The sequence below is a fragment of the Symphodus melops genome (genome assembly GCF_947650265.1).
Source record: "Symphodus melops genome assembly, chromosome: 16".
NCBI lineage: Eukaryota > Metazoa > Chordata > Actinopteri > Labriformes > Labridae > Symphodus > Symphodus melops.
The window spans coordinates 22303886-22331701 of NC_136706.1; the positions used below are offsets into that span (position 1 = coordinate 22303886).

Sequence of the window (27816 nt, forward strand, 5' to 3'; positions counted from 1 at the left end):
CAGGGATCTCAATCACGCAGTGTCAGCACAAACCCTCACGACTCTGCCTTTACGTTGTGATCTTTATATCACAGCAGCAGCAGCAGCAGCAGCAGCAGCAGGGGGATTTGGTGGAGGGGTTAATGCGCTTTTTTCAACATAAAAGGATAAAACATCATATATAATGCAGTACAGAAAAACCTCCTGAAAGGACGTCAATACTTCCCCTAACATAATCACTATGTGTTTACATTTGCAGGATTCTTATTTGTTATGTAAATTCTAAGGGGGGGGGGGGGGGGGGGGGGGGGGGGGGGGGGTAGATTGGGGGGGTAGATTGTACAGTGTTGTCTGGTTTGTTTGGAAGCAATCAGCTGTTGTTCAGGTGTCTGAATCCAGCTGAATACACAAGCAGCAGCCGTGTGTGAATCCAGCGGCGGAAGCAGTCAGACAATAAATACAATCATATTTTATTCATGAAAAGCTCCTGAAGCAAACATGCGGCTCCAGTTTTTATATTTCATGGCTGCATTTGATTGTGGATGTGAGTGTGAGCAGGCGGGAGCGTTTCTGTCAGCCCAGGAACACAGAGCCGTTTGGATTTTTATTCCGTTTGCTTTCATTGTTGGGAGCGTGTGAGACAGTTAACGGTTTCCAGGGAGAGCTTTAAGATGTGACGCGGATTCTTTTTATTTTCCACACAACAACAAGTGCTGAAGGTGTGTGTGTGTGTGTGTGTGTGTGTGTGTGTGTGCGTCTTCATGTGTTTGAGAGTTAAAGTTGGTGCAGGTCAATGAGAGGCTTCATTTAAAACAAACACTTTTTCACTCTCCGTCTCGTCTAAATGATGCATGTTAACATTAAGATGCTCACGAGCCTCACACACACACACACACAGCGCACAGGACACTCAGTCCTCGCCGGTGTTACGGTGCAAAGGGTGACCATGTTAGCTGGTGACTTCCAGCTAACAGACGCCTCTTTGTTTGTCTGAAAGGCCTCAGTTAACACGGTCACTCTTTTAAACGTAACACCAAACACCATCACTTCATTGTTTATATAAAGAGGAGAAACCCTCTCCTTCCACCGCTGTACGATTTAAGTCCTCACAAGCACCCACACTTTTTAACCCCTCGGTGCCTGCTGTCGTGAATTTGCATCAAACTGCTTCTGCTCCAAAGTCAGCCAAAACAGCGTCTGTATTCCTCCACTGCTGGTTGATGCACTTTCAATACAAACATAGGAAACTTTAGCAAGCATCAATTTGTCATAGGAGCAGTCAGAGACAACTTGTGTTTGATGTGCTATTTTTATGTAATATCTATTCATGTGCTGTTTTCAAACAAACATTCTCAACTTTATTTAGCATCTACTTGAAAGCAGAAACAAAATCAAAAATAATGTTTTAATACTTGGAAACAAATTCAGGCATCGAGGGGTTAAGTATTTTTGATTCGTGTCCGCCAGGTGGGCGGTTCCACAAGTGTGATGTCACGTTAACGAGCTTCTCCAAATGTGCAGCGTGTGGAGTGATTGGAGTCCAGCTGTGTGTGTGTGTGTGTGTGTGTGTGTGTGTGTGTGTTTACAACATGTTTACTCTTCATTAAACTTATTTGTATCTAAATCTTACTTTCACTCTCTCCTTGTATGAGCTTCTCAGATTGTGTATGTTGTTTTTGTGAAGCTCTTTGGATCGCCTGCTGTCTGAAAGCTGCTGCATAAATAAAGGTGCCGTGTTGCAGGTCATTCAGTCACCTTCTTCATAAAGCTTCAAAGGTCAGACAAGCCGCGTGGACTCACCCAGCACGCTGAGCTCGGTGTTGGCCGTGATGTTGTGGTTCTTGTTGGAGGCTGTGCAGCTGTAAGTGCCCGAGTCGTCGTCGGTGACGCTCCTGATGATCAGATTACTGCCCGCCAGCAGAGAGTACTTCTTATTCCTGCAGGGAGAAGGACACAATGAGAAGATTTGTCCTCTTTTTAACGGCTGTCACAGAAAGACAAACAGAGCCAGTGTTTTTGTTTTTCACTTCCTGGTCTGAGGCCAGCAGAGGTTGTTCAGAAACATCCCACACATGAGTCCAGAGACGTTAGCAGGACTCCAGGTGAGACACGTGAGACGAGGTCTTTGTTCGATGAGAGCACATTAAGACAGATGGTTAACGATACGCACCAGCTCTGGATCAGCTCCCCTCCTCTCCTCCACTGGATGCTCGGCGTCGGGTACCCGGAGGCGGCGCACTCCAGCACGGCGTCTCTTCCCAGGAGGACCGTCACTCTGGATGGACGCTGGAGGAACTGCAGAGTCCTGCTCACACCGGGCTCTGGGAGACAAAGACAACAAGCGAGAATGAGTTTGAAATAAAGCCAAAAGAGTTAAAATGTGTCATTATTAAACAACAGACTGGGATGAAGCCGGCCTTCCTCTGGTACCAGTCCTCCCACCACAACCTGCTGCAGGGATTATCTCCCACTCAGCCACAGAGAAGTAAGTGAGGTATAAGTCTGAGGCTGGGTGATAACAGCTGCTGCTGTGCTGTCGGATTGAGCTGAGGTCAAGACTTTGTGCAGGAAGGAATTTTTTTTTTTTTTCCTTTCCACTGAAAACTGGGAGATATGTTCCAGCTCTGAGCTGCTTGGTGCACCAACACAGCGTACACAGGTCTAAACAGCACAGTCATCCCCTCACTGTTGCAAACATTAAAGATAAAGAATGTCAAAAATGTAATTGCAGGGATAAAAACGTTCCCATGATTTGTCATCCTGCATGAGCCGCTCTCTCCGTCCCGTCTCTTTGGTTTGTCTTTCTAACGGTGTGAAGGCTAATCCCGACATGCAGACATTCTTATCAGAGCCAATCTTCTCTCTTTGTGCCGTGAACAGCGGCTTCATTGTGAGCTTTAACCATGAAGCTTAAAGTGAGCCGTAGAGAAAGTGACCTCGGCTGCAGTTCACTGAGATGTGTGACACGTCTGATAAAGACAAATCAAAAACAGGTGAAAGCTGGAAAATCTGGGATTTCAATGTCATGATGACTTATCTCTGGTTCCAGATAAATACTTTTATTTTTTAAGAGTTTTCCTGACTTTTTTTTTACATTGCATACAAATTGTAAAAAAGTAACTTTGAGCATCTGCATATGAATAAAAAACTGTTTTCTTAAAGGTTAAATAAGAGAACGTTAACACGCAGGGCAGCCGGAGCGGTCGCTGTCCGTGGTGCTGAAGCTCATGTGGAGAAAGTTTGTCATGACTGCAGGTTCCAGTGCTGCTCCGTCATGGTGGTCGATGGTGCAGAAGACATCCCAGACACACACTAACACATGAACATGGAGAACATGAGCTTCACATGACGACGTCAAACTAATGATGTCACACTGAAGGCTGGATCGGCTGCATCACCAACAGTCAGTCATGACTTCCTCAGAAGGTTTATTCAGTTCAACACTTAATGTTTGAGACTCTTCTTTTTTTAATCACATATCATCTCTGAGGAAGAAACACACACACACACACACACACACACACACACACACACACTCTTGCTCCTGTAATGGGTCAGGCTGTGTTCGCCCTGAGGTTGGCTCGAGGGCTTCCACGTAGACAGGAAGTTACATCAAAACGCTCAAGGGTATACACACACACACACACACACACACACACACACACACACACACACACACACACACACACACACACACACACACACACACACACACACACACACACACACACACACACACACACACACACACACACACTTTCAGATTGAAGCCTTCTGGAAATCCTTTAAAAATATAAATGTTTAAAATAGAGTTTATATCTCAGTCTGAAGGCAGTGAAGAGTACACCCAACAATTATGATTTGATTTATATTACACTCACACACACAGACACACAGACAGACACACACACACACACACGGATATATATACCATGTAAAGCTGTATGACCCCAGGAATTAGTAAGAAGACACACAGAAAACAAAATCATCAGCAGAAATCTGAGCGCTGAACACGCGGAGAAGAAAAATACCCACACCGCAGATTTGTCTCTCTCTCTCTCTCACACACTCTCTCTCTCTTTTTCTTGGTGACTGAGTAAAGAGTAAAGAGCGACGAGGGATCATAGAAATAATCACTGAACGACACTGTGACTCCTTTAATGCTTTCATGGACACGCAGACCAAAAGAGAATGTCAGCAATTCAGACGCTACAACGACACCTCTGGCATGGAAATGAGGAGGACACACACACACACACACACACACACACACACACACACACACACACACACACACACACACACACACACACACACACACACACACACACACAGCCTTATAAGTGAATCCACACTACATCTGCAGGGAAAAGGCCACATTTCCCAGCATTGTAATCCTTCACTTTCAAAATAAAGGTAAACATTCTGCGTTCACTTTCAATAAGCGTTGATTTTCTATGATGTCTAAATCTATGATTTCTTCTTCTTCTAATGCCCAAACATATCTCAAAGGATTTCTTTGGGCCAATCACAGTGCTCTGAATTAACTAAAAGTGGCAACAAGGGGACACGCTCACTTTTAAACAAGCGACAATCGGCAGTGTGCATCTTTAGTCTCCTGTTTGACACCCGCCATGTTGGTTTTTGTGGCGCCCAAAAAACGAGTGCGTCACTGACTTTTAGTTTTTGCAGACTAACAGTGTTTCTAAGTGGAATTATTGTCTCACTCTTTTCAAACATTGGCGACGAGGGTTCAATTCCATCTCTGAAGTGAATCATGTCTTGTGTTTCTGTGTTTCTACGTCACATGACCATGTTGTTGCAGGTTCTCATCCTTTCACCTCCTGCAGAACTGCGAGTGCACAGCGGCTTCACATCTCACCTCTCTTAAATCTGAGCGACTCGTCCGAGGACTGCGACAGATCAGCAAGTAGGACAGAGGTCAAAAGGTCACACAGACGGTAATGTCAGCGTTACATCAGGGGACGACTGTGCGTTCGGATCATTTCTGACCTCCGAGCACGTCTGATGGCTCGCTCTGATAAATACTTTTTGAAGTCAAAGGTAACAGAATCTCTGGAGTCGGAGTCATTAAAGCTTCCTCCATCTGTTCCATGAAGAGATGCAGATTAACCAGGGAAGAAGAGGGGGAACTTTTAGAGAGGGATTAAACTGGATACTCTGACCTTTTAATAACTGCATTGTCACAGGGTGCGCTGGCCCTTTAAGAGACGTAGTCTGGTATGAATATGGGACCTTGGATTATTTTCCTTTTGAACTCAGTCTGTCCTGAATTTCTAAAAGGTTTAAGAAAAAAAAAAAAGGCTATGTTTTGGATTTTCTAGGGAAAAAAAATCTGGTGCAATTTAGATGTTGGAGTAAATAGACGTGATCAGCAAACTTCCTGTTTGGATTCGGATCAGTCTGATGGCCACAATCAGCAAAGTGGTTAGTGCACACGCCGCACGTACGGAGGTACAATCTCGGTTCGAGTCCGACCTGTGGCTCCTTTCCCACATGGCATTGCCCGCTCTCGCTCTGCCCGGTTTCTGACTGGACTCAACGTCCTGCCTCCAAAATAAAAGCCCCCAAATAAACCTTTAAAAGAAGGTGAATTATGATGAAACGGTTTTCTGTGGATCGCTGCTCGACCAATGGAAGGCATGTTAAGCTGTGTTTGAGAAGCTCAGATGAAAATGAAGGTGACGTTTAGAAAGTACACCTCATCATCCCCCCCCCGCTGGGATAGAGCACAGGAACACTTCTCAGTCTGCAGTCAGGAAGCTGTTAGCTCACCTGCGCTGTAATGGGAGCGATGAAGTGGGCGGACCGTGGACTCGTGTAATTGGACGGAGCGGAATGTGTGAACAGATCAGCGGCTGAGGGGCTCCCTGTGGGTCGACGCTGCTTCCTCTCAGCACACGGACACCTTATTGAAATCCCACTTCGCACTCTGTTCATTCATTCCATCACATTTCATTTTAAAATGAGACGCGGAGCACGATGGGGGAAATGAACAGAAATTACCTCCTGACCGGGGAGCCACTATTCAACACGGACTCAGATTGCTGGTGAATTATAGTACTCGGGTAAAACCGCACCGCGAGAACTTCCACTTAAAAAGGCTCATTAAAAAAACAAGAGAATTTTAAATGTGTTTGAAACTTCCTGTCAAACGTTCAAAATATCAGGCTGGAGAAGCTCCTTTAACTGAAGCTGGATCACTAAACTGTTAAAACCACATGAATCAAATCCATCATGAATTATTCCGTCACTTCCATCAGAAGTGTCCCGCTCAAACGAAGCTACTTCATCTACAAAAACAAAGACACTGAAACTGCTTCAAGTTTCATTTTACAGAAAACAAGAAAAACAAGAAGAAGGATCCATCAGCAGGTCAAGTACAAGTCCAGCTCCCTTGGGGGGGTACCGAGGTGTTCCTAGGCTAAACAGGATATACTGTATAATCCCTGGAGTGAGTTCTGGGTCTACCCCAGCTGGCGGTCTCCTCACAGGTCTGCGTGCCCGGAAAAACCTTAAAAAGGAAGGAGTCCAGGAGGAGTCCTCATGAGACGCCTGAACCACCTCAACTGGCTCATTTTGATGCCAAGGAGTGGCGACTCTTCTTTAAGCTCCTCCCCTTACTTCTGAGGCTCTCAGGAAGCCTCCACAGGAAACTCCTTCCCGCTGCTTGTATCCATCATCTTGTTCTTCTCCTGACCACGGCGGAGGGATGGAACGAAGATCGGCCGCCCCCTCCACCACAGGATCAACCCTATCAGACCCCTCCTCCCACTAAACCAATGCATGATGTTCAAAATATCCACAGACATCCTTATTACTCCAACCAGCCCGACGCGTCTGCAGACGACCAGGAGCAGCAGCCTGCAGGATCTCCAAATGAGGGTCTCTCATTTCCTCAGGGAGAGGCCGGATTTCCCAGCATGCATCAGCTATTGTACCCCCTTTATTCCCTTCATTGAAGGGCGGCTCGGTTCCTTCAACGCCTGCAGAACTGCCAGCGCCGACCCAATCCGCCCGTCAATCAAACACTTAGGATCAACACTAAAAAGCCCAACCTATTGCATTCAAACTCCTGTAAGTATCTATTTTAAACTAAACTTGTTTTCCCTCTCGGCTCAGAACATTATATGTTCACTTTCCCAGAGCTTCATTGAAAATGTAATAAAAGTTTGTGCTTAACTTGAAGAACCACAACAGAAAGATCAGGTCATTTTCAAACCATCATCACTGATATGTGTTCCCTTGAGTTATGCTGAAAAAGATCAATTTGAAGACCAGCAGACGGATTGATGAAGTCCGTCCCTGATGGATCAGTTACCTGGGAGCACTCTGAGCTCGGCGTCCGTCCCCGTCCTGGTGCTGCCCGGGTTGTCTGCCAAGCATCGGTACGTGGCCGAGTCCGGCGGCTGGACCCGGCTGACCTGCAGCGATCCGGACGGAAGAACCGCCAGACGAGATTCAGGCTCGAAGGTCACCGGCAGGTCGTCCCGATTCTTCTGCCAGCGGATGACGGGGTTTGGCTCGCCGGAGACCTCGCAGAGCAGCAAGGCGGTGTCACCCAGGTACGAGGAGACGGACTCGGTGGGAATGACCACCTTCAGCGGACCTGAGGGAGACAAACGCAGCTTCACTTAATCTGCCTTTAGCTTCCTGTTTGTCCTTCAGAGTCATTTTACATTTTCTCTGTTTTACAAACTGAAACAACGAACATCATTCTCCCTCACAGCAGCAACATCCGGGTGGAGCGATGGGAAACATTCGACTCAATCAAGGGCCAATAAAACCACTTTTTTTTTTTTTTTTTACTGGCAGCGCATCACCAACCAATCCAAACCTAGAAGGTGCAGGTCATCAGGATTTGGAGAAAAGGCCCCGTAGTGTCCTCCCACGAGAAGACTTCCCGAGCGCTGGCCAATCAGAAGACAGTGTGCCTTAAAGAGACAGCAGCTGAACGAAGCGTTGCATGTAAAGGAGTTTTTGCAGCAGCAAATCATGCAACGCTCTCGTGACGGTTTCACAGACGGACGACATGAACGGTGAGCAGAATATATGCCGTGCTGTCAAAACATTTTAACATAGGACGCTATGGGGGAATAGCTCGCTTTAAGGAGTAGCCTCTAGTGGACACTTTGAGGTAATGCAGTTATTCTTTAGTGGCTGGCATTCAGCCCCTGAGGTGTGCTGCTTCTAAAACACCGACTTGTACTCCCTCATCTGCTAAAACAGCTGCTGTCAGTTCTGCTGTTAGCACCAAAGTGCCTCTGCGTCAGAAGCAGGAGACGCACAGCAGCATTAGTGGCAGAAGAGGAAGATATAATCTGACAGGAAAGGTTTCTCAGGTCGACTCGCAGAGCGTTCCAAAGACAGAGGAGGAAGAGAGGAGCAGGGATTCACAGCAGGAGTGGAAATATAAAAGAGAGAGAGAGGAACACGGGGAGCAGCGGGAGGACGGATGAAAGTCGGTCAGACAGACAGACAGAGGGACACAGAGATGATGAGCGCAGACAGAAAGTGTCCGGCCCGCTGTGTTTGGGACAACACGCCGCTTCCTGTCTGATCAAATTCACTCCAACAACAAACAGCCTGTAGCCTCACACACACACACACACACACACACACACACACACAACTCCTGGCTGGGCCTGCGCTCTGATCAGCCGCCTTGTTTTATTATTTGAAGCTCATGCGTGGTTCTGTTTTAATTTCTGCTGGGCAGCCGGAGCCTCGGGGCGGATTAACTGCAATCTGCGGGAATGTCAAGAATTCAATAAAGAGAGGCTTATTTTCATATCTGTGTTGATGACGTCCTGAGATTCTGCCGCCGAGTTTAACAGGATTAGAGGTGAATATTTTCACGGCAGAAATGTTTGGAAATATTCTCAAAACTCTTCACCTCTCTCTCTCTCTCTCTCTCTCTCTCTCTCTCTATGAGGCAGCATGAAGCAATCTGTGTGAAACTCAAACCGTCCACCTACCGCAGCACCAAAGGAAACATTTACCATGCTGTGGAGACTGCAACAGAAACATACAAAGGTTACTCCTGGTAGCGTGTCAGCCTCCGTGTGACAGGTCACTAATCCCGGCAGGTGGTGGGAAACACTGTTTACTCAGTGGATACATGATCAGATCAGATAGATTTAGAAACACGCATGCAGTCAGAAAATGAAAATCCAACAGGTCACAGTTAATGACAAATGTTCTTTTAACCCAGAACTTCCACCAGACGCGTGTGCGTTGTTTGTCCGCTGAGGTCCGTGCACCATCGTCCGTCAACGGCCACACCGAGACAAAGGAGCGCCTGTGGTCATTTTACGTATTCACTCCCAACAGCGCCAGATAATCGGATGTATTTCACGTAAAACTGAATAAAACACATCAAGAAACGCACATAAACTTTAAGTGTTTTAATCTGAAAATAAAACAGATATTTTAATGTTTCGTTGATGGAGCTGGGAGGCAGCGCAGCAGAGACTGGAAGCGAACACAGTGAATAAAGCTGAGACAGACTGAACATACTGCTGGGAGAATTTGGCCGTAAAGGTCAAAGTCAACTTAATTCATCTAAACAACTCCCTTCTGAGGAAATGGTAAAAAAAATGTTAAAAAAAAAAAAAAAAAAAACACTGGAAGGATTGTCAAATTTTCATTGGATTAAATTATATCAAAAGATCTGAAAACAATGCTTTCAATCATCACTGGTGAGTCCAGCACTTCCTGGATCATAAGGCTGAACGATTTATCGTTTTTCTGATCGAAAATTGCGATTTCAAAAAACGCGATCACGTGATCGCCAAAGCCGCGGTTTTTGGCAGCGCTTCTCCCGACTGACCCAGGAGCTGTTGTGTCAATTTACACACACACGCTGTTTTTTACGTTGTTTACAAGGAAGCACTGTAAAACTTAACAGACATCAAAACACAAGTTAATCTCATAATATGCTAAACAACCGAAAAGTCCGCTAGCTTGATGCTAAAGTCTATGAGAATTTGAATAGGAATGCTAGCGGTTAGCATCGTGAATGTGTCAATTGTTATCTCACGTTGTAACTTTATTAAACATAATCAAAAGAAACAATGCAAGGCCTGAACATGAAATGACACTCACAGGCAAATGTTTCGGCCGTGTGGCTAGAAGAAAATATGGAGACATTATTGGCTTCTCTTGTTGCATAACTGTGAACTAAGTCACCTACGGCAACCCCAAAGGCACAAAATATATCAACACTTCTGACCAGATTTCTGTCAAACTGACACTAAAACCAAGAACATCACACCGTCTGAGTGTTTCTTCTTAATAAATACATTTGAAGATAATTCTTAACTTTAATTTTCATTCTATTAATTTAGAGTTCTGGCATTTAAAGTTTTAACTGGTCTGATGTAATTTCCTGTCATGTTTGTAAATGTTACTGTACATTGAAAACATTGCACAAGCTTGATTTGAAGAAAATTGTGATAAAAATCACAATTCAATCTTTTCCTAAAATCGTTCAGCCTTCATCTACTTTATATGATATGACAAACTGTCATTTACTGATATTTAGCTGAGGGACATTTTTACAGAAGTTCTGTCTTTATTGAACAATTTAAACATGTATAGTTCACTTTGTATAAAAAAATTAAAATGTTTTGGACGTGTTTTTTTCACGGGCGTTGAAATTTAAAATGCGGTTATGAACGACTTTAAAAATCCTCAAAGTCCCATATTTCTGGCAGCACCTGAATCCTCCTGAATCTTTTCCAACCAATGAAGAGACAGAACAAGCCGTCAGTCTGCAGCCTCGTTCAGCTCCACTGTGACTTTGTCTTCATGCTGGCTTCACACACAAACAGCCGGGGACCGTTTTATTCTGCATCCTTCGGACCGCTTCACCGCCGCTCTTTAAACGTTGAAGCGGGCTTCGCTGGGTGCAGGTTCTGGGCGTCTTCACAAACGGCGGTGACTTGAGCCGCTGTGACATCACACAGATCGAAGGCCATGGGAACGCTGATGTGAATTTAGATCCTGTGTCTTATATAAGTTCTGCCGCAGTCACTTCCAATGTGGATCACACTGCTGCCTGCAGCATTACACACACACACACACACACACACACACACACACACACATACACCCACACAGATAAAACAAATACACATAAAACACACACTCATACAACACACACACACATACACACACACACAGATAAAACAAATACACATAAAACACACACTCATACAACACACACACACACACACACACACACAGAGATAAAACAAATACACATAAAACACACAAAACACAAATACTGTATGTAAAACACAAAAATGCAGATAAAACACAAAACAAACATTCATAAAGCACACACACGTAAAACACACACACTTACTGTATATAAAACACACACACACACTTACTGTATATAAAACACACACATATAAAACACACGCGTGTTGGTGGGGCTTCGTTTGAATTGAACTGTGACATGTTTCATTCATTGAGCTTCTCGTCTTCTTGTCCTAACTATGAACTCCTGACTGACCCGACATGTTTGAATATCTGCCTTCATATAACCATGAGGGAGAAGTCATTGAAGCGATTAGGAATGTAAAGCAGGAGCGGGCTCAGAGTGTCCGGTTTAAGAACCAGATAAGAAAAGAGGAGAGAGAAATCAACGTGACCTCACGTCAAACTTTGTGAACGTGTCTTCAAACCGGAGACCTCCACATCAAACTCCGGACTGAGATGGCGGCTGCAGGCTGCTCGCTGTTTTCCTCCTCATTAGACGAACGTGCAAAATAACTCAGACGGATAATAAAATGCAAATCACAGCAAACAGCGGAGGGGGGGCAGCTGAGGGATTTGGGGACGCTTCTGTTCTGGATCTTTGCCTGGGGAATGATTATTATCTGATTCCGTGGGTCGAACGTCATCCTCCTCACCGCCGCTAATTGGGATTTGTCCAAATCCTCCGAGAGTTGGTGGCTAATTGGAGATGGATGGACTGAAGGCTATTCAGTTTCTCTTTCGAACACTGTCATCTGAGGAGCTTTACAGCGTGTATCGAGTTCGGCGTGGTGGGAAAAGAAACTCTATGAGGGACGCAAACTTTATCTGGAGCTGCAACAGAAGGGCTGGAAAGCTAAATATTCTGTGATTTAACAATCCTCCTGTTAGCCTTCTTTACACAACCCGGCCACTTAGCTCGATGCTAGCCTATGAACACCTTCAAAACCACAGGTGACAAAATCTGAAGGTTCAAACGAGTCTTTTATTCTCTCACATTGAGGTGCTGGTTTAAGCTCCGGCCCAAAGATGGACTACGGTTCTTGATTTGACTGGATTGATTTTGTTTCTTCGGATCAAAACAAAAAAATCTGATCTTCCCTCAGCTCCCCCCTCATCTCCTCAAACGTCCCCGTCCTGTTCCCCTTACAAGTGTCTGTGACACAGAGCGAGCAGGAGATGAGCGCACTCAGCAAGAATCTGCAGTCAACTTCAAGTGATGACGTGCGTCGATTCAGATATTGTCGATTCTCCTTCAGTTCCTCGCCACATCCCTCCGTTAAAAGCTGAGCGGGGCGGTGCGAACGGTCAGAGAGGGAGGGAGCACAAACACGCACCATCAGTGTGAACACAGCGCCGAGAACAACACACCCCAGAGGGAGTTACTCTTCACTCTCTTCATCAGTGGTGTTCCGGACGCTTCCAATCCGACCACACAAACTGAACAGAGATCCTGTATATGAGCGCGAGCATCATCTTCAACATTAACGTTTCATTTTATTCAAACTACAGCAGCTCTTAACTCGGACAAAGAATCAAACTGATACTTTCCAATAATCGTCAGTTTGAAATCTAAGTAAAGATTTTTATGTCTCTCTATTTACGCTCCATCGTTCTGTATTCTTCGTCTTTATTCCTCCATCTTTGTAGTTCTTTGTAGTCTGCGTTCGCTCTGTGTATCGTTTATTCTTCTCTTTCATCCTTTGTGTCTTTTTATTTCTTTTCTCTCTCTCTCTCTCTCCCTCTCTCTCTCTCTCTCTCTCTCTCTCGATGTATTTTCTTTGTTTTCTCTGCTCCTGCCCCTTCTCTCTCTCCCTCTCGCTCGCTCGATCTGTGTTCAGTGTTTCTAATTAATTCCCAGTTTACAGTCATCCTCAAACACACACACACACACACACACACACACACACACACACACACACACACACACACAGAACACTAATTGAATTTTTAAGCCTCTGCTTTTCATTAGCATTTTGCCTTGTAATGTGTTTTGTGTCGCCTGTGTGCATGTGTGTGCGTATATGTGTGTAGAATATGTGTGTGTGTGTGTGTGTGTGTGTGTGTGTGTGTGTGTGAGAGAGAGAGAGAATGACGGGCAGAACTGATTTATATTTTAATGTAACGCTGGTATCTGGGTGAATTATTTTCAATTGTGAGTGTGTGTGTGTGTGTGTGTGTGTGTGCGTGCGTGTGTGTGTGTGTGCGTGTGTGTGTGTGTGTGTGTGTGTGTAGCGTAGCGTAGAGTAGCGTGCATGTCTACAGGATACACTCTCGAGGATGTTGACTCTCATCTCCAAAACTTTGAACCTGTCTCTGAATCTTCTGAAGTGAATGCTCCAGGTTATCTATTGTTACAGCTAAGGGTGAGAAGGTTGTGGTTTCAGGGTTTACACACACACACACACACACACACACACACACACACACACACACACACACACACACACACACACTCACACTCACACACACAGCCTCTCTGTGAGCTGCAGTCTGTGAAAGCGTCTAACTGAGTGGGAGGCTGAGAGTCACTCCAGAGACCGAAACACTCAAACACAAAGAGCTGAGCGAGCTAAAGAGACGACGGGCTGATACACACTCAGATAGAGAGAGAGAGAGAGAGAGAGAGAGAGTGTGTTTGTGTGCGTGCTATGCAGCAGCTTGTTATCAGAGTCTCAGAAGTAATCAGCATGTTGTTTAGGCGATAATTAAAATTCAGCCGACTAAACAGAAGTCATTCGAGTCTGAGAGAGAAACTCTCTGACCTAACCTTAAAAGTCCCATCATGCAACTTGTCTGTCTGAATACAGTCAATATAACTTATAACAGAAAAAAAACAGTTGTTTGTTTTGTGAGTCAGAATAATCTGCCCAGACGAATAGACAGAAGTTGTCTGAGCAAATAAATGTCAAAATTCTTTTTTAGCGTTCAAGGAACACTACTATCAGGACAGTTTGTTTGTCTGCCTGTCGTACTTAAAGAAGCTGATGGGAATTTTGGGCATGGCTAAAGAATCTCTTGAAGTTTGCTGTTTTGCTCCTCCTCACCTAACCTCCCTCATGCAGGTCGACACACCCTCCCACCTGCGACGCTCTGTCAATGAAAGGTGTTTGATCCAAACCTTCCCAACAGGGTCCAAAGTCTCTAACTCAGAGCTCCTCTTCAACGTGTGTGTGTGAAGTGTGTTGTTGTAAATCCACTCTGATCTGTATTTGATCATGTCTATAAACCCCTCTATTTCAGCCCTGCTCAGAACAGGCTGTTTCTGTGTCTGTAGCATTAAATATGTAAATGAGCTGTGTCTGACCACGCCCCCTCTCTGGAAGGGCTCGGGTGTACTCGCTGCTTTCTGGCTCCATGTCCTATAGTTTACGGTGAGAAGGCAGACTCAGAGGGCAGAACAAACACCTAGCTGTGGGAGTGTCACCCACCTGGGGGAGGGGCTACTGCCCTTTGTGATGTCATGAAGGGAAAATCTCCAAACGGCCTGTTTGAACACACATTTTCTGAAAAGTGGAGCAGGCAGAAGACGGAGAGGATGGACTGTTCTCATGATTGAGGGGTTTGTAGAGGGCACATAATAGCATAATGTTAAAGTGTACCTTGAAAAACAATGAGCCATGATGTTCAACTTGATGATGATGATGATGTTTTGCTGTGATTTATGACAGCGTTGGCAAACGGTGGAACTTTTACATGCATACACTCACAGCTCTGTTAGAATTACAGTCAAACTAGAGTTTGAACTTGTGCTCAGGTGGTGTGGCAGCTCAGTGAAGAAGTCAGGAGTTCAGCTTGCGTTCTTACACGAGCTCCATTTGAGTGGGAAAGAGCTCATAATGAGAAAAGAGGTGGTGGAGAGCTTCACTGTGCTCCACAAATCGCTGGAAGGTCCAATTTTATATTTAATCTCCTGATGGATCCGATGGGCTACAGACACGTCTGGCATATGAAGAGTAGTGAAGGCTATTTTTAGCAGCATTAAAAGCTGATGTGACCTGTGTGTTATGTCCTGCACTTATTTTAGGAAGTCCTTCATCAGTCTACGCGTTTATGCTGTGTCTAAAAATGGGAACGAGCCTTGCAGAGGCCCAAAAGAGAGATTCTTGACGTTCATGTTCAGCTTCACGTCGTGACCACCAGAGCTGTCATTTATTGAAATGACCGTTAAAAACAAATGCATATTAGTTGGCACAAGAGAAGTGTTAAATATACAGTAAATAGTGTCTGACGCGTGGGCCGCAGAGTGACGACGGAGCACATTACTGGTGATGGTGCTGCACTTAAGCCTGCACCTCTCTTTCTATTAATGTCTTCCATAAACAGTATTGATCTTAAGCCACACTCCACTTACCAAATTACATTACAGGTGAATTACTTTGGTTCTATTAAATAATACGAACTGTAAAATAAATGGAGGAAGCGGAGGAATAAAAACGCGTGGGTGCACGAGCTTGTCAGCTGTAAGGATGAAGGACAGGTCAAGGTGCGACGGATACATTAATGTGAATGGAGCTAGCGCCACTCTTCTTTTGATCCGTCACTCCTCTCTCGCTGTGGGAATAAATGTGCCTCGCCCTCGCCACTGTTTGAGAGATCACGCTGGGGACAAAGTCTGAAAGAAGAACATCTCTCAAACAAATCGTGCTTCTTCATCATCCAGTCAAGTGGAAGCGAACTGTTCAAGAGGTAGATTGTAAAAAGACTGCAGCTGAAACGCTCCTTTAAAGTGTTCTGAACAATCAAAGTGTTTATAAATGTGAATGCAAACAGGCCAACAGCAGAGGCTGCTTTTACCAAACCCATGACACCCGACAACCACAGCGATTCTGTGGTTTTTGTTTGGGGGCTGGTAAGATGTTCCTCCATTTGTACTCAAGCTGTGTTTAAGTGTCTCACACTTGTAATCTTGGTTTGCACCCGTACTACGGCCTAGACTAGAAGCTTGGAGCTATAGGGGACTTCCAGAGTAAGGAGGGGTAAAACTAGCTGAAACGCTTTTGACTACAGGGTTTGTTTTAAGCTGAAAGGGAATGCACCAAAAGGCGGAAGTGTTTGCTTTGCTGCTAGCTGGCAGATGTTGTAATTTTCTCCTGATTTCACCCGCAGAAAATCCTGGATTTGGATTTTGCATGAATGATAATAATAATAATAATAATAATAATAATAATACATTTTATTTATGGGCGTCTTTCAATGAAAATTAAAAACTTGAATAATCACCTTCATATCAACTTAGAAGTGTCATAAAAGTTTCAAGGATGAAAACCAGACAAGGTTTGACTCTAAGCTATTAAGTTTCACATACTGTAGTCTGATAGTCATGCTAACATCTTGTAGTACATGAAGCTTTATTTCTACAGTCTCTTACCAGCCACAGTGACTTTAGCGGTCCGGCTCACGATGCTCCCCACTCCGTCCAGTGTAGCAAGGCACTGATATTCCCCTTCGTCCGGCCGGTGGTGTCGAGAGTGCACAACATTTTGCACAAGCAGCGAGCCGTTAGCTAACTGCCTTCTTCTCTCGTCCACCACTGTGCTCAGCAGAACGCCGTCCTTTCGCCACGTGATGCTCGGTGTTTCCGCAACTGTGTCGGACTGCGCCTGGCAGTCGAGCTGCAGCACGCCGCCTCGTACCGTCACCGTGTCCTGAGGCTCCTGCGTGAAAGTGAAGTCCACGAAACCGCCGAGACTGGACGGCGAGACGGAGGACGAGGAGGGCGAGGGGTCTGAGGCTGTAGGAAGACAGGTAGAGAGGCGTTAGATGGAGAGACACGTTCATCATTTATAAACGCAGATGCTCTCCAACACATGAGAAAAACACACACACACACACACACACACACACACACCATTCATGACAGTGAAATACATCTGAGCGTCCCCTCATTCTATCAGACATATTTCAACATGCTCACATGTGCAGGGCTCCAAGGTCAGTCAACAAAGAAATATGCTAACGCTCTCGGACTCGGACTACAATAAGCGTTGGACTTTTTTGCAGATGGTTATTTCTGCAGAACTCCAACAGATCTGCTCGGTCAATGCACCCAAACTACAAACCTAAACAAAGCTCTGTTGGAGTTATAGATTCAGGACAACACTACAGTGATATTGCAAAGGCACTTGAGCCATGATGAATACAAAAAAATTAAAAAAAACAGGAGCACCAAGCTGCTGCAACAATGATGGGGGAATTCTGAGTTGTGTAAATGAGTATGTGGGCTGGCAAGACTCCCAGTCGACGTATCTTTAGATGAACTGTCGATGTAGTGTAGGGTCACTGGGAGTAGCAGCTCCATCTTTTCTCATTTGTATATTTACACGTCATCGCTCTGTGGAAGGAAAACAATGTGTGCATGTGTGTAAGCAAATTACATTGTCAGACCGCCAACGACTGGCCTGACATGTATACCAGTGTTTGTTATAGAAAGGTTGCCGTGTGAAAGTGGAAAATAAGCAGCTGAAGGAGGAGGGAGGGGGAGGAGGATTCAAACCTGCAGCTGCTGCGACGAAGACTGGAGCTTCTGTAGGCTAAACAGGGCGCGCAACATCCAAGCCGTTGAGCTCAGACATCCTTCTGATAATCTCCTCTTGTATCTGCACTCTCATTCGTACGGTCAACACACAGAGCTCGTGACCACAGCTGGTGGCGTGAAGGAGAGAGAGGAGACACTGTCATCTAAAAACACGACATCAGAAGGCTCTCGAGAGCCCCTCCATTTTTGGGCCACTTCCACTTTTTTGGGATACTTTTGAGAACAAGGCACACGTGCAGTCAGGTAAGATCAAATAATCAGTTCATCTGGAGACGTCAAAACATTTTGGGGTGCAGGGTCAGACGCCATCAGGGAAGCGTTTGGCCGTGTCAAAGACAAAGAGCCACATCCTGTCCTGACGCGTCCTTAACTCACTTCCTGTCCTGTCGGTGGCTCCGTATCTCTTTGGTTTGTTCATGATTTTGTCAGATGAGTCTGAACTTTACCAGCCTGTTGAAGTTATATCTCATCATCTCCATCAAAGCCACATCAACATGCAGTTTTTTTTTGTTTTCATGTCTTTGTGTGTGTTTCAGTCTAATCTGTGCTCGTGCAGCGGTGAGCGGCACCGGTGCCTCTGCCATCATCTTTGAAGTCGACGGCGCTCTGAAGTCTTTCATCGTGATCAGAGAGGCAGTTTGTTCGGTCAAAGCTGCCGTTCAGCGCCTTTGTGTTTCCTGGATAGACTTAACAGAGGTTCGAGAACAACCTGAAGTCACGTCATTAGCGCACAGAGCCCACTTTGAAGCACAGCAGATGTTCTCTTTCTTCCCCTCTTTTTGCTGACTTTCTTTTTAAAGCCGCGCAGCTCCAGGTTCCCCCCCTGCAGGAAATCTCTCTTTAAATTAACATCAGGTACAAAAACTAAACACTCTCAGGTTGTTTCCAACTGGGACGAGAAAACAAATGGTGAACATTAAAGTCATTTGTCCCTCATGGATGGATGTTTGCGTTGCTTTGTTGCTTTTTTCTTCTTCTCCTACTTCTCCTTCTTTCTGCCTGCAGCTGCTGTCTCTGACATCTTTCTTTCCTCCTTCCATACCATCCCGTCCTTGTCTTGTTCACCTTTATCCCCTCCCTCCCTCCCTCCCTCCTTCCTTCCTTCCGTCCTTCCTTCCTTCCTCTCATCACTTCTTTCCCTCTTTCTTTTCCTTCACGGTTTCCTTCTTATTGATTCCCCTTCAGCAGTCCTCCCCTTCACTCTCTCTCTCTCTCTCTCTCTCTCTCTCTCTCTCAGTAAATCACTATCTTGACAGCTCTATCTGTACTCACTCTGACCAGTCACACACACACACACACACACACACAGTCACTTCATCAGTGTGTCCTTGTCCTCGTTGTCCTGCAGTTTGATGCTATCTCTCCTGTGTCTTCTCTACTCTCCTGTCCTGTCAACGATTATTACTTGAGGTAGTCTTTGAAAACGTTACTATCCATGTCTACTCATCCAGAAAGATTTCCATAAAACCTTCTATGATATAGCAGAAAAAAAGATGCTAAAAGGCTCACACAGTTCAAAGGGAACGAACGAAGCTGCAACCTCCAGTGTTGAAAAATGAATGTATACATGTTTTTCATAATGTCGGATGTTTATGTTTCTGTCTAAACAGCCTTTTTCAATGAAAACCTTCCAAAACCAGCGACCTTTTTAACAAACTTACTGCCGCCTCAAAAGTCCTAACAAGTCGTTTAATTAGCAGAAATAATGTCGTTAAGAATAGTGCCCGGTCAGCAGGTCCTGATGTGACTCTGGTCCAGAGTCCATATTCCTTCAGTGCGCTGACCCGCAGACACTCTGTGACCTCACACAGGGTGAGACACTCTAAGAGCCATTTTTAACAGCAGAGGTGGAGGATATAGAGCCATCCAGGACTTACACTGATAAGATGAGAGTCGGTGACAGTGAGGTGGACGACAGCCAAGACCATCCTGACACACACACACACACACGCTCACAGTCGCTGTCACCACGGGTTACTGTCGGAGAAGCAGACTGCATTAAGTCTCTGGACAGCCTCCAAAAAGTTTGTGTGTGTGTGTGTGTGTGTGTGTAAACTGTACCCGCTGTCTGCTGCCAGCACAGAATCATCTTAACGACACAGGGAGGACCAGAAGTTACAAGAGAGGTAAAAAAATAAAAAATAAATAAATAAATTGAAATGTCTTCCAAAAAACTAAAACCTCCAATCTGTCACAAAGAAAAACACCCCGGGAATAAAATTAAATAAATCACTGCTGAAACTACGGTGCTAAATAATGCAAGACATATTCAGCTGAAAGATCAAACATCTTCCTTTGAAACAAGACGAAGAACGAATTGTACTGTACAGTGTTCCCTGGAATAAACGTGTTTGATCGCTGGATGATATGATGGGAAGATATTAAAGACTGCAGCTCTGAAGTTCACAGATATTCCCTGAGAGACACAAATCAATGAGATTATTTAGCCTGACTTTATTTGCTGAATAATCCTGTATCGTGCGACCAGAGAGTGAGAAAGTGTAGACGGCTGGTTTGTCCCTCCCACAGATGAACCAACTGTGATATCTTGTGTTACAGCTGAAGCTTCTGCTGCTGCTTCCTGTCGATGCTGTCCTGCACCCTCGTCTTACATCCACACACACGCCACACTTTATTAGAGCATTCAAACTTGCAGAAAACTCCTGAAATCTGGCTATTTCACTCCTGCCAGTGGTTTTTTCCAGCAGTGTGTCCGAGTGAGCTGATGTACGACTCCAGCAGGGTTCAGCTGAGAGAATGGGAGAAGGTGGTGACAGTCGTTGGGGTTCATGGACTCATTGAACATGTGGCTGCAGGAGCTCAGGATCAAACCCCCAACCTTCCGCTTAAGAGGCCATGCACCAACTCTACCAATGAGCCCCGTTTCCACCGAGCGGTCCGGCTCGGTTCGTCTCAGTACGGCGTGCATTTTGCGGCGTTTCCATAGACTAATCCCGGGAAAGACCCTTCCGTTGGGGTGCCAGGAATGGTCGAGCCGTTTTGTTTGTGTAGTGTTTTTCTCCTTTGTTGAATTTATCAGTTAGCGATTAGCTGTTAGCGGTTAGCTGCTATCATATGATGCTATTTACATAGCGGCTATCGTCATCCGGCTTACACGCCGCCTACCAAATAGGGCACGGGTGGCTGTGGAAACACAAACGGGATCGGGCTTAATCGAACCAAACCGTACCGGACTGCTGTGTGGAAACGGGGCTTTAGTGTCTTTTAGCGTCTGAACAGTCTGAACACTGAGTGTCTGATTCATTTTGAGCGCAGCTGTTTGAAAAGAATCCCATCACTTATTGAAGGATTTCAGCTAACGTGATGCCAGCTGGGGTTTGTTACTCCCCGGCACTTTCACGTCCCGACAGTGGAGGTCGGAGCAAAGCGGTGCATCACTTTCTCCAAGGCCTGTGACATAAGCGCTCACACAGACAAGTGCTTCCAGCCTCAATGACTTTCCACACTCACACAGACGACCTTCAGCCGTCAGAGGAGGCGACCGCCCGGCGATGGAAACACAGATCTCTGCTCCCAACGACTGTGGCATACACGCGGATGAACTGTGCCCAACATTAATCTACATGTCAGGAGTGAGATGATTAATGCAGTGGAGTTAACAGTTATAATGTAGAGAGAAATGAGATACGATGGGGTATTCTTTCAGCTCAGTGTTGGAAGTCAACGAGCTGGACAGCTTTAAGGCCGACTTTTAGATCCATCGTGTGTTATTCACTCCTGTCTGATTATTTCATCCACTACGGTGTCTGTGAGAGAGAGACCGGTCTCTCCTCAGAATCCCCTTCAGATTATTTCACCCAGTTCAGCTCAGTCCGGATTGATTAGTAATGGTGCAGTAGTCGAAAGCAGTCTTGGTCCCAAGTCGTGTCTCGGTCTCGGACTGGGCCGATTCTGGGTTTTAGATCAAGACCGTCATGACCCCCGCTGATAGGCCATGTATCAGTTCATTCATCATTTCATTTTTATCCCCCGGTTACAAATTCAACCTCCAAGTGTTACGGTCTGCGTGAGCGACACACCTGCTGCACACTAGCTGATGATTTGTCAGTGAGATCTTTGGTCCTGGTCCTGGTCCTTGGTCTCGTCGCAGTCTCGCCCTGCCCTGGTCGTGGTAGAAACTCGGTATCAATCTTGATCCCTAAATGTCTCGGTTCTCGGGTATGTCTGGGTCTCGGTTGGTGCGTTCTCCACTGCAGCACTACTGATTACACTCAAAATGTGCATCTCCTCTGCAGCTCCAACAAACAAAGAGCGTCTGCACACACTGAGAGGTGACCTGCTGCTGCTGATGGTGTCCACTGGAAACTGCAAAAATCACATCCTGCACCCTGACACATTTACCAAGCAGCCCGCAGTAAGCCAATTACACACACACACACACACACACACACACAGACAGAGTGTGTTTAAAAGTCCCATCTGCAGAGAGCTCTGACACCAGCTGGACAACATCACTGTGTGTGTGTGTGTGTGTCTGTCTGTGTGTGTGTGTGTGTGTGTGTGTGTGTGTGTGTGTGTGTGTGTGTGTGCGTGTGTGTGTGTGTGTGTGTGTGTGTGTGTGTGTGTGTTTAGCATTAATCCTTTATTAACAAGTCTCACCTGTCATCCACCCTTTGTGTCCCATTGAACTATAACTCCCATAATCCCTTTGACAATGTCACAGCTGAGCTCTAAAACACACACATACACACACACGCACACACACACACACACACACACACACACACACAACACACACACACACACACACACACACACACACACACACACACACACACACACACACACACACACACACACACACACACACACACACACACCACACACACACACACTAACCAACAAACAGCAACAGACGAATGAGACAAAACCTTCAAACTTGCTTTTTACTGAATCCTCCGAGATGTTCGGTCCAACAGTCGTCCCGGGATTATTTTCATGCACTTTGTTGTTTGTTGAACAGATTTTTTTTTTTAAAACTCATTTACACACAAAAGCAGCAACCTACCACGGCGAAATCATCCAACATCCTGCAGAGACACATAAACTACACTTTTGTTTTATTTTGCTCTGTGATGAGCCGACTAAATGGTTAAAAGTCGTCACCAACACTGGTCTGCTCGTCAGTTAAACACGTGACGTTTATTTATTAATATTTGAATGTGGCGTCCAAACTGAAACACAAAGTTTACCTGCACATCACAAAGTTTCAGCTGCATTTAAAATAGACATCTGTTTTTAATCTGTGTGAGAAATAAAACAGGCTACAGGTTACACATGTTTGGACTGTGGTTCGCCTCGCGTGTCTCATCATGACAGAACCATGTTGTCAGACAATCCTGAAATCTGTCTCTGGCTACGAGGACGCATCGTTTCAGGAGAGAAGCAAAAGAAGAAACATAAATACTGTTTCCTGTCTGTGACTGGCTGATGAGATGTCACATGATACAAACGTAGAAAAACAAACAAATCAAAGAAAAGCAGTTCATGCTGTATTTAATTATGTAACACCACACTGTTCAGAGAAACACACACACACACTGATATGAGCTCCAACTGGTCTTAATTAGCAGAGTCTCATTCAGCCTGCTGTAGCTGCTGCTAATTACTCGACTGCACACGTGTGTGTGTGTGTGTGTGTGTGTGTGTGTCAGCAGCATCAATCCCAGCCTGTTTATTGTCAGTCAGTAATTGACATTAACGACAGCAGATGTTTGAATGCTGTGCAACTACAAGCAATATTATAATAAAAATGTGGTGACACAAAATAAATGAATAAACTTAAAGCAGAAGAGAAGAAGATAAAAACTGAATGAAAGGAAAGACACATTAGTTACACACACACACACACACACACACACACACACACACGCGCGCGCGGGCCAAGATTTAGACCCATGTGTGTCTTCCATTTGGTCCTTGTCAGAAAGCGTCAGGAGACAACAGTGACACACCCTCCCCTGAGACAGAAATCATCATATTCACAGCAGCCCCGTGTGTGTGCTCGCCCGCCTGTCTGTGTGTGTGTGTGTCTGTGTGTGTGTGTGTGTGTGTGTGTGTGTGTGTAGGTTAAAACCCCAATAAGCACTCCTTCTGAACGCTTGGAACGAAGACCTTTGCTGCTGTCAGACACAATTAGCCAACGGTCAACAGCAGGCCAATTATTCACACGCACACACAGAATTGAACGACTTTAACGAGATAGCTTACTGTCAAAGAGGCGTGGAGGGAGTAGCTGTCATAACACACACACACACACGCACACACACACGCACACACACACACACACACACACACACAGGGATTCCTTTTTGTGTTCAAGTGAAATGGGAATAGCTGTCACAGGAAAACACACACAACACAACGCCAGAGACAAACACTGTGCAGTGATACTGCAGGTCCACATCGAGTCCGTCTCTTTAAATATTTACAGTCACATACATTTTTTATGCGAGTGAATTCTTGATTCATGGAGATTTGTAAAGAAAAGTTGCACAAGAAAATGGGGTCAACCCCTTTGATGTGTAAAAGCACTGGGTATCTGTATTTCCTGTTTTGCAATATGGCGTCATGGAAGGGTGACGAAGAAGAGTAAGTTTGAACACCATCAATGCTAAGCTACGTAGCAAGTATTAAAAGCCTGATTGTTGCCTCCCAGCAAGCGAATGCTTCCAAAAGCAGCCTGAACACAGCTGGAGTCAGGAACATGCCAGCAGAAGATAACAAAAATGAAGCTAAAATCCTCCCCCTCCAGCTCTACTGAGGGTGATCCTCTTTACTGTTTTCAACAAACTTCAAGCTAGCGGGCTAGCTTGAGCCCCTGCTAACAGTCTCTACAGTTAGCGCTACATAACAAGTCCCTGGATCTGATTGAACATGCATGCAGAGCGAGTCAGAGTGAGGCGGCAGCCCCTTAGCTATTGGAGGTTTAGTGCCTTGCTCAATGGTCCCTTGGCAGAATGTGGGACGCCAACTAGCATCTCTCCAGAAATCAGACCAATTTTTCATACCGCTGTATGTAGCTGTACTTGAACCCGCAACCCTCTGGAGTTTATGGCCTCAGCCACCAGTTTGGAGTCTTCATGGTGTTAATGATGGTTCCACTGTTAGCCTGCAGGCTAACAGGGAGAGAACTACTGTGTGACTGGTTTGTAACCACTTATTTACGAGTACAACAAGGTCATTTGTAACTGTGCATGACCCCCCTTTAAATAGTTTTACAGAATTATTGAGAGATGTGACATTAACAGCACATGGTCAGAAGCTATCCATTTTAGCAGCTAGCTAGTCTGAGCCATGGTTGTACTCGTAGTTTTTACTTCAGCAGTGTGTCTTCTTACGTGATCCTCCAGTGTACCGTGTATGGTTCCCATCTTCTACTCATGAGTGTGTGTGACAAGGCCGATAATCATCCATAATACATACAAGCTGGCTGATTAGGCGGCTGTAATGTGATCACAGGCAGACTAACAGAATTCAGAGGCCGATTTGGTGAGCTCACAGCGGGGGGAAATATCAGAGATGAAATCTGCGGCATTGAGTGAAAACAGTGTCAGAGAAATTCTATTGGTCTTTGATCACAGATTCACTTACAGAAAATCCTGAGAGGGGAGAAATAAAACAACACAGCAACTAAAGGCTGCAGGGTGAAAGCTGAGATCGGGATGAATAGAGAAATTAGAGAGGGAGGGAGGAGGAGGGATGATGTTCTAGGGTTTTTATTTTAAAGCCACTAATTCCCTCTCTCTCTCTCTCTCTCCATCGTCAGTTTGCTTTTATCTTTTCTCTTCGTTTCTTTCCCATCATCTTCCCTTTCATGGATTTTGTTTCCTAATGTACAAAGTGTGTGTTGCATGGAAAGGAAAACCATCAGCAGCACTCTAAAATGTGTGTCAGAGGTTCTACTTTATAACTCAAACCGGCAGTTTGCTTCTTTTTCTTGTCACAGTCCAGGTCCTGCAGCAGATGTTTGTTCGAGCACACTGTGCAGGAAGAAACACAAATTGGTTCAATGTCGGCGAGAAAATGCCTTCCAGCTGGAGACCATTTCCCGAGGTGAAAGGTCGTCAGTGTGCAGCCCCACTGACGCTCCACCAATCTGCCTCCATCTGAGCCCTGCCACAGACATCCAGAGCGCGGAGGTAAAGGTCAGCGCAGAGTGACGACAAAGGGCCCAGAGGCTGGATGGTGCGACGACATCGCCTGAAGCTAGCCGACGGCTGCAGCTGAAATGAATCCGGGATACAGATACGGGCTGGACTGAGAGCGACGAGTTCAAACGGGAGCGCTCAGCACGAAGGGAACTAAAATGTTTGAGTTATTAATTAAGACATGTGAAGATGAGGTGTTCACCCATTGCAAAAAGTGTCATATTGCATCACATGAAGAAAACTTCCAGGCAAAGAAAAACACATTTTTCTCGTCTCAGGGCAAAATGAGGGCTGGATTCACGACCATTCAACACTACGACCATGTTTCTAATGATACACAGCTTCATGTAAATGGGTGAAGTATCCCTTTAATTAGAGTTACTTTTCATATTTGTTTTTATTTGTTGCTGTTTGCACTTTAACATGAAGCCAAATAAGTTTGCTGTGCACTTTTAAGATGACAATAAAGTTCTTCTACCTTCATCTGTTGTTGGCTCTTTATTTTACCAACGAGAACGCGAAGGTCAGTAATAATGCAGAGGACGACTGTGGAGTCTGTAGACTGTAAATATCAAGCTGAGTGACGTCACACATCTGTTACTGCAGGGGGCGCTGGACCCATCGATGCTGAGGTTTCAAGAACACGAGTCTCATTGTGTAAGAAAACACACACAAACAATGTAGGAAGCTTGATATATGTCTTTGTATTCTCTGCAGCAGGACACGAGGATTCTGTCCGACATTTAGGTCCAGAGTTTGACGTCTCATGTGGTTTATTATATCGTTCCTTCGCGTTGCCCCGATCCCTCCTTCCGAACCCTGAATCATGACCTCTCTCCTTTTCCATCTTTCTTAGATCTTCTTTGTCCTCATCTGTTCCTTGCTTCCTCCCAGCTTTCCTTCCCTCATCTCCTTTATCCCTCCTGTCCTAATCGTTTCTTCCTTGCACTTTTTGCTCTCCTCTTTCTTCTCGTCGCACATCTCCCAGCGTGCAGCTCTAACCCTGATTACCTCACAGCCTTCAGCGTCACAAGGCCAGTGAGGATCGATAACATCGATCAGGAAGTCTCCTTCCAACCAGCGCTGTGTGTGTGTGTGCGCGTGTGTGTGTGTGCGCGTGTGTCTCTGTGCATGCATGCGTGACTGAATTTACATAAGTGTAAGTGCTGTAAATGTTTGTTTGCATATTGATCGTATCTAGTTCTCCGTTTGCATGCATTGACCTCTGAGGATATAATGAGGATGAATGCAAAATGTTGAGATTTGACCTCGTTTACACACACACACACACACACACACACACACACACACACACACACACACACACACACACACACACACACACACACACACACACACACACACACACACACACACACACACACACACACACACACACACACACACACACACACACTCTCACACACACACACACACACACAATGACTTATGCAGTGAAATGTAAATGAGTGCTTGTTTCTGGCTCTCTTGCATGAATGATTTATGTAAATACATCCATCTCTCTCCGTCTCTCTGTCACTCTCCCTCTCTAGGATTGGAATGATGTCGATTTGTGAGGACGGTCGTCATAGCGATGCAATCTCTGGTTGATCTTAAAGAGGACAAAAGTTTACATCAGACCTCGGAGCTGTTAAGCCAATGAAGCGCGTCGCGCCGGAAAAACACCAACACAGCTCAGCTGCATGTTTAAACTGTTTGGATCTGAGCGGCTTCTTCCTCGACTCCTCCACGTCAGCAAAAAAATAAAACACATGGATGAAGTTCAGGAAGACGAAAGGGACAAGGACACGTCTCCTCTCTGCACTGAAGGAGAGAGTC

The 27816-nt window shown here is 45.4% G+C and overlaps 2 protein-coding genes across 3 annotated transcripts in view; both read right to left on the minus strand.

Moving 5' to 3' along the window:
• dcc (DCC netrin 1 receptor) overlaps positions 1-27816 on the minus strand; it is a 206087-nt gene that overhangs the window by 129604 nt on the left and 48667 nt on the right. For both annotated transcript variants that reach the window (XM_079364542.1, XM_079364543.1), the window contains exons 2-5: positions 16640-17002; positions 7322-7609; positions 2150-2300; positions 1780-1916 (exon numbers count right to left, since the gene is read on the minus strand). In XM_079364542.1, the coding sequence (XP_079220668.1) occupies positions 1780-1916; positions 2150-2300; positions 7322-7609; positions 16640-17002 (939 nt within the window). The remainder of the gene's footprint in view (positions 1-1779; positions 1917-2149; positions 2301-7321; positions 7610-16639; positions 17003-27816) is intronic.
• The window catches only part of mbd2 (methyl-CpG binding domain protein 2), a 215052-nt gene that overhangs the window by 73948 nt on the left and 113288 nt on the right, over positions 1-27816 (minus strand). The gene's annotated exons all lie outside the window — the stretch shown is intronic.